The 10,698-nt window shown below is 42.4% G+C and overlaps 2 protein-coding genes across 2 annotated transcripts; one reads left to right on the top strand and one right to left on the bottom strand.

The window, feature by feature from the left end:
* Window positions 1-243: 243 nt before the first annotated feature.
* cdk5rap3 (CDK5 regulatory subunit associated protein 3) lies at window positions 244-5,056 on the bottom strand. Its single transcript, XM_068583331.1, has 14 exons — window positions 4,931-5,056; window positions 4,633-4,681; window positions 4,236-4,367; window positions 3,971-4,071; window positions 3,796-3,844; window positions 3,453-3,631; window positions 3,223-3,359; window positions 2,990-3,134; window positions 2,668-2,775; window positions 2,222-2,297; window positions 2,041-2,129; window positions 1,543-1,748; window positions 1,274-1,445; window positions 244-1,047 (listed from the first exon to the last, which is right to left on the bottom strand). Exons 1-14 carry the CDS (start codon window positions 4,934-4,936, stop codon window positions 982-984), a joined length of 1,515 nt encoding a protein of 504 aa, XP_068439432.1. The 5' UTR covers window positions 4,937-5,056; the 3' UTR covers window positions 244-981.
* Window positions 5,057-6,525: 1,469 nt separating this feature from the next.
* prr15lb (proline rich 15 like b) lies at window positions 6,526-10,527 on the top strand. Its single transcript, XM_068583852.1, has 2 exons — window positions 6,526-6,565; window positions 10,162-10,527. Exon 2 carries the CDS (start codon window positions 10,189-10,191, stop codon window positions 10,525-10,527), a length of 339 nt encoding a protein of 112 aa, XP_068439953.1. The 5' UTR covers window positions 6,526-6,565; window positions 10,162-10,188.
* The last annotated feature ends 171 nt before the right edge of the window (window positions 10,528-10,698 follow it).

Genomic DNA, 10,698 nt, shown 5'->3' on the forward strand with positions numbered 1-10,698 from the left:
ACTTATTCTGCAGAATGTTTCATTTATGAACGTGTTTACTTGTATGTATTACTTGTTTCTTATTTTACTCATATCTCTTGCTGCTGTAATCCTGCAATTTCCCCACTGTGGGACAAATAAGGGATTATCGTACAATATATATATATATATATATATATATATATATATATATATATATATATATATATATATATATATATATATATATATATATATCATATTAGATCTAAATGTGGAGCTAATTAAACTGATGTATGCATTGTTGACATCTTTACCATTAGTGCTATGCCATAATGTATTAGTACATTCATTTTGTATTAATAATCTTTGCAAAAGTAGTGGTGTAAAAGTATACCACTAAATGAACAAAAAATGTAAATATAAGTACCTCAAACTTGTACTCAAGTACAGTACTTGAGTCTATGTACTTATTTGCCTCTCACCACTGAAGCCAGTTGTTAAACTGTGAGACGTTAATCAACTAGTTTTATTTGGTCGATTTTAGTAGTGTACGTTTTCTAAATCTTTCCCATATTTTAAATTCTTAGTTTTTAAATTTTTGTATTACATTGTTTACAATAAGAAATGTGTAAATATGATTCATCAGGCCTTAAGCTGGATAAGTATCCCTAATGTACACACACACTGTATATGTATATTTCATTATACAGGTCCTTTATTTGTTTTATGAATAATAATAATAATAATAATAATGCAATGCACATCTTGGTTCCGTCACCTGGGTTCCTGTTATAATGCACATCCCAATGAAGTGAAAATAAAATAAAACAAACAGACCTGTGCAGTAAAAACAGGTTTAACCAATAATATACTGGATACATTCGTAAAAATATGAGCATACATACTTAAATTCTTCTTAAATGTCACTTTTTTTCTTCCCCAGTGTTCCTCCAGAAAATGTAAAGAACACAGGAGACTTCCACATAAATACCACTTTTATTGTGACGTCTGTGATTTCCGCTATACATTAACCCCCATCAGGTTCACGGGCCTCTGGAGGTACCGCTTCGAAATGTCGGCTTCAATCTGCAAAAACAAAACGATCAGAATTACTGGCAATAACACAAAAATACATGTAAATTACTCAGATGTACATTAATTTCAGAGCCCTGTGTGCAACGTGTGGTCCATAACTCTCAGTGTTCATCAACATATAAAAATGATCTTATAATAAATGTGTCCTGTTTCTTTCTAGGCAGCTGGAAACTTCTCTCCCTGTGACCATAAATGAGTTGAAATGATGAACCAATACCATCTTCTGGAGCTCCCGGGTGCATCCCGCCAGCAGGTCGACGCGAGGCTCCAGTCTGGACTGCTCCTGCAGGGCTTCCTGCCTCTTCTCCACCATCGTGGCACCTTTCAGGAGCAGGATGTCCGCCTGCTTCAGCTTCTGCCTCAGCACCTCCGACACGCGTTCCACGTACCTGCACAGACGCATTTTTTGCACACGTGAGAAAAGAACAGCGGGAACGAACGCGGCAGCGCGAGGGTTCGAGGGTTTGGGAAGGCGCGGCGGCGTACCCCGGCGAGGCCCGGATCATGAACAGGTGCTGCATCCGGAGGGAGGTGAGGCGGCCCAGGAGGTCCTGCACCTCGGACAGCATCTCCCGCACGTGTTCGCGGGACTGGGCTTGGATGACGGAGGGGGCCATCTGGAACTGGCTCATCGCCACCACGTCGGCCTCCTCTCCCATCTCGCTGATGCGCTGCGTCAGGAACGTTTCCAGCTGAACCAACACGAGAAACATCACACGTCAGCGGCGAATCCGATAATTACCATCCCAAAATAGATCCCCACAATTTAGTCTGCTTTTTCTGTGGCAACTTACCTTATACATTTAAAACAAATACTATGATTTATACTCGTGTTTAGGATAAACACACACTCTTTGTTTACAGTAAACTTTAACACATGAAGCATAGACTTCTATACAACCAGAGGAGTCGCCCCCTGGTGGTCAGGAGAGAGAGAACGCACTAGTAAAAACACAGATCGAGTGGATGCACAGCCTCGTTTACCTCCATTAGCTCGTCGATGAACTGGCCGCGTGACTGCGAGTTCTCCAGCACGGATAAAGCGTCCTCGCCTCTCGCCACCCCCTCAGGACCTGAGAGAAGAAACAAGTCTTTAGCAAACAGAAACGTCAACAGCTGAGCTGGTGAGAAGTTGTGCACGAAAGAGAAAATAAAAAGTACACACAGTCTGCGCCCGCGTCCACGATTTCAATTTCTATGGGAGCCGCTTCACTGTCTCCCCAGTCAATACCACCAGCGTCCTGCGGAGGGCGGCAGAGAGCACAGATGTCAGAGCAGACCTTCCCCCAAAAAATGATCCAAATGTTTATCTTTAACTCTGTAACTCTGATAGTTTTACAACATTTATGCCGGTGTTGAACTGTAAACCTTCAGGTCAGTTTGCAAACAACTTTGGTTAATTTATTTATTACTTTTTGCTAATACATTCATTATAAAACTATTTGAACTATATTTATAATGTTTTTTTGAGCAAACTTCATGGGCTTGTTGGATATTGATGAATACTGTTTATAAACTACGAATCAATACATACATTTTTTGCTAGTATTTCTTTTCTATTTATTTGCATATTGTTTATTCATTCCTTTTAGCGATGTTCAGGTGTCTCACCTCAGAGCTCGGCTCCAGACTGATGCCCCAGTCGATCCCGTCCTCAACCGTGATGGCAGAATTTACGCCCTGAGCGTCGGCGCCGCTGCCGAAGTCGCCCCAGTCGATCTAAAGCGAGACGCGACGCGGGAGAGGAGGATTTAAACATTGGTGGATTCATTTCACCTATTGTGGTTTTTGTTGTTGAGTCGCAGCAGCACAGAGCTCCTACGAGAGCTTGAGTTTCAAAAAACAAGAACAACAAAAGATGGATTTAAGAAGAACATTTCTATGCTATGACCCTGAGTAATACTTTATATATATTTCAGTCAGTGAGACCAACCGCGTCGTCAGTGAGCGCCTCAGGAGGAGCTTCCATCGCGGCCGGCCTCTCGATGATCGCAGGTTCTTTCCCCGTTCTCCACTCGTAGAACGTCGCGTTCCCTCTCTTCTGGCTGAACGTCAGCATGAGCAGGACCGGTTCAGACCTACGGACAACGGCACAGGACCCATAAGGTTATGCAACGTTTATGATAACGAGGATTCATTGTGAGGTACGCGATGCTTTGCACTCACCAGTCACACACAAACTTTGTGAACGCAGAGTAAAGTTGGATTTGCTTCTCTAGCTTCGCTGCGTCTTTGCCGACTTCCTCCAGAACCGCCGGCAGGTCTTTGACCAGAGCCTGGAGCTCACGGGACACATTTTCTCCCTGAGGGGCGGGACATAGAGCGACAGCGTGAAGCGATGCCGCCCGCAGAGAGTCAGGTGGTCTGCGTTTGTGCGTCGGTGACCGCGTGTTTACCGTGATGCCGTACTGCTTGCAGGCGGCGTAGTAGCGCTCCCTCAGGTCTGCGGCGGAGCTCTGGCACTCCACCTCCCGCCTGCTCAGCTCCTGCTGCAGCTGCTGGGCTTTAGCCAGCTGCTTCCTCAGGGCCGGGCCCTCGTAGCTCACGTTGCGACTCAGCAAGCTGGCCACCTCCGCTGCACACACACACACAAACACACAAAGAGACTCGTGTTTATGTCTATGCATGCACTTATTTAGTTTCTAGAACCGCATGCTGTTCTCTTACTACTCGTAATAAAGATGCAGATCACCTTCCGACCCCGAGGATCGCACAGTGAGTACGAGGCATCACACTTACCCAAATACACATTATCTGTCTCATAAAGGGACACGATCTCCTGCCAGTCCTGCGACAAGAAAAAACAGGAACTTAAATCTTCAAAGTTCAGGATAACTGGAGTCGTTTTAGACATAAAGAAATAGCATTTTAGAAATGCTGCCGGACATTCGCAGCTCGCTTTGAACCCGCTCACCTTCATCCTCTGAGACGAATACCTGCCGAAGATGTTCTTGGAGGACGCCTCGGTTCCCTTCAGTATCTCCACGATCCTCAAGCAGTGGAAGTAGTGAATGTCTTTCAATGAGAAAACAAAGAATGATCATGGATAAGCACTCAAGCAGAGGACGAGGTGCAGGACAGACATGAACAGTTTCTACACAGGAAGTATGCTGAGGAGAGGCACAATGTGGGGATATATATACAGAATATATACATATAAATGTATATGTTGGACCTACAGGAGCCGGAGAGGAGCTGCTTGATCTCCTCGTTCTCCGGCATGTCCTGGATGGCAGCGTTGATCTTCTCCCTGATCTCCTTCACTGCACTTTGCCATTTCAGGTTGCAGTGGCGTCGGTCCAGCAGCCAGTCTGTGGACACGAGGACTCAACGTCAGAGACGTCTGTGGCTGTCGTACAAGTACTTCACATCAAAGTACTTATTTAGGTATCAGCAGAGGTATAAAGTACATGTACTCAAGTACAAATTCAAGGTACTTGTACTTGAGTGTTTCTATTTTCTACAACTATCTCAGAAGTACATATTGTACTTTTTTACTGTACTACATATCTCAGAGGTACATATTGTACTTTTAACAGGTGGAATTAAGCAAAACGTTTTGTGCAATTGTCTCACCTAAAAGTTTGCTGGTCTGAATGTCGATGGGAAGACTTTGAATATTCTGCTGAAGAGAGAAAACAGTCAAAACATTAGACATTTTTATCTTAAAAATATAAACGTGTGTAGCTGTATCTTGCACGGGGACATCACACTGCACTCACGCAACGTTACACAGCTCCACGGTAATCAGAAAGGACTATTTGAATTAAAACTATATTTAATAAGCTTGCGTATGTTTCAGCTCGCTGGACTTTGATTGTTTGTGAGCCAGCAGACGTTTAAAAACCGCGTCAGAGAATTTATTTCCTCTTACCTCCATTGTTTCTCCTCCTTTTGTGACAACCAAAGCTCGGCCGCGATGTTACGGCTTCATTATATTGATATTTGACAAGTTTTTAAATGCAGAGTTATTATTATTCACCATCCGGACTCCACTGACACGTTAGGAGAAGGAGAGCCAATAGCAGGACGGGACGTTAACTCCGTGGTAGCTCGGACCAATCAGGTGGCACTATGCTGGTGCCGGTCTCTGATTGGTTGTTCTACTTCCGGGTTTGTTGCAGAGTTGCACTCCGCCGACAGAGGGCAATGTCGTGCTTTAAGATACATAGATAGATACTTTATTAATCCCCAATGGGAATTTTTTTTTGTGTCAAAGTAGCGTCCCACATTTACAGACATCAACATCAATGGAATAACTTTAACTGAGAATGAGAATTATTCGTTTTTTAAGGTAAAGTATTATTTATATATGTGTAGGAAGAATTACTTGGATCCTTTACTCAAGTTAAAATGTACTTTTACAAAAATATATCCTGTGAAAGTCTTGTGTAGAAAATCCTATTTATGTAAAAGTCATTTTTCTTTAGAAAAAGGGTGTGATATGATGTTTTATTATATATTATATTATTAAATGATGTGTGTACAATTATACTATCTGTTTCAGCTGTAAAGTTGGAGCTAGTTTGAACAATTTTAGTATGCATGTTTTCAATGTATGCAGTGGTGATATTGAATATTGCATTTAAAAAAGTTTATTTCCTGTATTTAATACTTCACTTAAATAAAAGTAACAAAAATATTAGAATCAAAATAGTACCAAAAGTATCATTATGCAGAATTATTATAAGTTAATCAAAAATGATATTGTCTATGCATCATAAACACATATTATCTTAGATGAAAACCAAAGAAATAATGTACTCTACTACATTTCTTTGGAAAGCAGTGAGCTTACAGAAATAAAAATGTCTCCAGCACTTTAAATCCCTGCCTGCAGCCTCAGCCGTGCCTCTCATACGACCTAATTTCAGGTCATTTGAATTTAAACCAAACTTGCAAAGTAAGCGTCCATTCACCGTCTGCCATCTACGCAACTCATGCAAAACACCAGGGGCATTCACCTCTTTCATTACCTTTATCTTTAGAGCCTTTACATCTCTTTCTGTCTCCAGCTTAAAGCAATTAAGAAAGAAGGGAAAAAAAGGTCAGACACAAAGATGACTTTATTCTGCGTCCAAATTCCACATTAAGGCCAGACTGTGTTTTAAAGCGAGACTGATAACAGGAGTTTATTTGCAGTTGGAGAGCCGCTCACCTCTCGTTCACATTACCCCGGCTGTCAGTGATCTGGACGTGCACTGGAACGGCCTCGCTAAATCACACGGTTGCAACATTTACTGGCTGGTGCACTTAGCTGGCTTCAGGTGAGGGTGTGTGTGTGTTTGAGGAGGGTGTGTGCTGCAGAGCGGAGGGGAGGACAGAGGTGAAACAGAGACAGAGAGAGCGAGAGAGAGAGAGGGAGAGAGAGAGATGCTGCACCTGTGCATGGTCACCTGAGGAGAAGGAGACAAATTAATAAATATAGAGCGACGGTGAATATTTGTAAGCATGGCGGGACAGCGTCACCTCTGAGAGAATCTCCTTCAGCCAGCTCGCCCTCCACAAGGTAAGAAACACAATTTAAAGCTATTTATTTTAAATTTCTCTAACATGTTGCTCCAGAAACTGTTTTGTTGGTCAACAGGATGCTCATTTCTCTCAGAATAGATTCAGAAATACTTCAAACTGGTTTATTTTGTACAGATTCCTTGAGAAATGCCAAACATTTGATGGCATCCAAATTTTCATGTGAGAATTCACTGCTTTTCTACCTGTCTACCTAATATTCTTGAGTTTTGGACTGTTTGTTTGTAAACATGACATTTTAAGACGTCATGTTGACCTGCAGGAGATTCTAACGGGCATTTTGAATACTCTTCACTGATATTTAATAGAACAAATGACTGAGATTACGAGGAAAAAACACTTTAGCTTTACACAATGGAGACAAACATTCAAACTCTGACAATAAAACAGTTATTTAAACGGATGTCATGCTTGTGTGATGAGCTGTTAACCTGATCTCCCTTAATTCAAGCTCGCGACAAGCTACAAGTCACACATTTAATAACGTTTCAGGGTTGCTGACATCATAACCGCGTGAACTTCCAGAAACATCCCTAGAGCTTTCTGTGGCTTCCAAAAGCCTACAAAGCAAATAATATTTTAAAAAAAGGACACATTTTGCGTGGATATAAACCCCAGGAAGAGAAGGCCCAGAGGCTTCTTCATCAACTCATTCAACTCTGCTGTTTCGGGTCAGCGGAGACGCTGGCACACGGGAGGAAACCCGAGAATCTAATGAAGCTGCAGCTCAATTATGAGGGCGGCCGAGTCCTCGGTGCCCTTGGAGGCTCCTCTCTCTCTCTCTCTCTCTCTCTCTCTCTCTCTCTCTCTCTCTCTCTCTCTGACATTGTGCCATTGAAAAGCTTTGCGCCTGGTTAGTGATTCCGAAAACGCATTCCCCTCCTCCCCCTCCCGCTGTGATCTCTCTGAAGGCTTTGCCTGAGCGGGCTCGCCCCACACATCACTGAATACATGGTAACTTATTAAAAAAGAACTATGGAGGGCCTCCTTTAAGTCAACAGGACTTTTTTTGTCTCAAAGGTCACATCCAAGTCAAACACGCTGAAGGAAATATGCGGCACGTTGTAGCCGAACGCTATCTCCTCTTACTTAAGAGCAACGTGCCGCTCGATCCCCACGTTGTTCTGCAGAAACTGCTCCATGTAAAGTCAACAATACTATGGAAATGTTCTGTAAACACTCGTTAAGAGGAACCTGTCTTTTCTTTAAAAAAATAACTGAGCACGTCCATGTTGCAGAAACACCATGTGACCCGAGTGTCAATCAAGGAGTGTGATGAAGCGGCACCGCCATGTTGCAGTTGTGAAGTTACTCCACGACATCAATAACATTGAATCAATTGTTTGCTGGCGTTTCTGAACTTTAGTACCACTGGTTGGTGCCAGGTGCAAAGCGTCACGTGGGTCCAGATAAGAGCAAGACGAGTGTTTCTGCACAGGGGTTGTGTGTGTGTGTGTGTGTGTGTTTGTGTATTTGCGTAGGCGCTGCAGGATATAAATGACCACACCAAATGAGGGCGAGTGTGGCGCTTTGCTTCCTCTCCGCCCTCGCAGAGGAGAAATCATGCCTCACGTAGAACTCGTAAAGTTTGGTTTATGAGCTCGAATTCAAATGAAAAAGAATTCTACAACCAAGAGAACGAAGGAAAGAAGACACTTTGAAAAAGATTTGATCTTAAACGAAGTACAAGTTAAAATTACAAACTAGTTTTCTCTATTTATGGTTTTGATATAAACACAGAGAAGCTTATGGTTGTGCTTTCTTTGCTAATTTACACATTTTGGGCTTTTTGTTGCCTTTATTCAACAAACAGTGATACGATGGGATACATTAAGATACATTAAGATACATTAAGATACATTGAGATACATTAAGATACATTAAGATACATTGAGATACATTAAGATACATTAAGATACATTAAGATACACTAAGATACATTAAGATACATTAAGATACATTAAGATAATTGAGATACATTGATATACATTGAGATACATTAAGATACACTAAGATACATTGAGATACATTAAGATACATTGAGATACATTAAGATACATTAAGATAATTGAGATACATTGATATACATTGAGATACATTAAGATACATTAAGATACAATAAAATACATTGAGATACATTAAGATACATTAAGATACATTGAGATACATTGAGATACATTGAGATACATTAAGATACAATAAGATACATTGAGATACATTGAGATACATTGAGATACATTAAGATACATTAAGATACATTAAGATACAATCAGATACATTGAGATACATTAAGATACATTAAGATACATTAGGACAAATTGGGATACGTTGGGATTCCATGTACACTTGACTCTCGACGGCCTGGTTTTGTCTGGTTTCTCCTGGTTTATAATCCGTCAAACACACAACGTTACCGTCAGGAGTTTCTCTGGTTTGCGTTAACGTTCCCGTCGGCTTTTGTCCTCACTGACTTCATATCAGATCTCATGGAGGAGACACAGGATACTCTTCAGGTGATCATTAATGCATCAGCTGAGAGCATCAGGTGTCGTCATGTTTCACTGCTCACAGGTGATGAAGAGGAGCCTCGTGACTCTGAGGCCTGAAGCTGGTGAAGTGTGTTGCTCTTTAATAACAACACAAAGTGTGCTTTAACACAACTTTGGTTTTAGGATCCATTCGTTTGAATAGAATACGTCATTCATTTTACATTTATCGTTTTTTATGAGTGTCTTTACAGACACGCAACAATAGAAACACACAACAATCACAATGAGACACACAATGACTACATAGAGACACAAAGCAACTACAAAAAGACACAATGACCAAAATAAACACAAAACAAATACCAGGCGATACAAAGATCCCGCTCCTACATGCAGCCAGACACACACACTGTGTAGTTCATCCTCTTTGTGTTGCTGTTTTGGGTCTCTTTGTAGTTGCTTTGTGTCTCATTGTGTGTCTCTTTGTAGTTGTTTTGTATCTCGTTGTCATCGTGTTGTGTCTCTATGTAGTTGTTTTGTGTCTTGTTGTAGTCATTGTGTGTCTCTTTGTAGTTGCTTTGGGCCCTTTTACAAATTCTCTTTGTAGTTGTTTTGTGTCTACTTGTAGTTGTTTTGTGTCTCCTTGTAGTTGTTTTGTGTCTCCTTGTAGTTGTTTTGTGTCTCCTTGTAGTTGTTTTGTGTCTCCTTGTAGTTGTTTTGTGTCAACTTGTAGTTGTTTTGTGTCAACTTGTAGTTGTTTTGTGTCTCCTTGTAGTTGTTTTTTGTCTCTATGTAGTTGTTTTGTATCTGTTTTTTGGTTGTTTGGCCTTTTTGTAGTTAGTTTTGTGTGGTCGTTTTGTGTCTCCTTGTAGTCGCTTTATGTTTCTTTTGTCGTTTTGAGTCTCCTCCTGGTTGTTGTGTATCTTTGCGTGACATGTTGTTGGGGTGCTTGGATGCCCGTTCAGTAAAGCATCCATGATTGGATGTGTGCTGGTTTGCTCACTGGCTCCTGTTAGAACAGTTGTCGTCCATGAAGATGAAGTTGTGTGTCCTCCTCGGGCCTCAGCCTGTGCTCTGTGCCCTTCAGGCTCGTCCTCCGTCTCCGCCGGCCGCCATGGCCGACCCGAGCTGGTGGAAGCTGACCTTCTCCCGCAAGAAGAAGTCCGAAACCAAAGTCCTGTACGAGATCCCCGCCGAGTACGGCAGCAACACGGGCAACAAGGAGCACGCCTGCACCGGCGGCTCGACTCCGGACGACGCCGACAGCCAGTTCAACGCCCGGCTGGAGAAGATCGTGGACAAGTCGGCCACCAAGGGGCGCCACGTCAAAGTGTCCCACTCCGGACGCTTCAAGGAGAAGAAGAAGGTCCGAGCGACGCTGGTGGAGAACCCGGATCTGTTCGGGGAGCACAACCTCAGCGACGAGAACCACAAACAGAAGACGGACAAATAGCACACACACACACGCACACACACACACACACACACACACACACACACACACACAGGAAGCTTAGATGAAGGATACAGACACACACTGGGAGCCACACCCAGCTCGATACTGTAACCAGTGGACACCGACAACAAACAGCTGGTATCAGTGGACCATGAGACAAAGTGCAGA

This window comes from Clinocottus analis, unplaced genomic scaffold (genome assembly GCF_023055335.1).
Source record: "Clinocottus analis isolate CAN_PGR_092001 unplaced genomic scaffold, fCliAna1.0.p SCAF_19, whole genome shotgun sequence".
NCBI classification, from domain to species: domain Eukaryota; kingdom Metazoa; phylum Chordata; class Actinopteri; order Perciformes; family Cottidae; genus Clinocottus; species Clinocottus analis.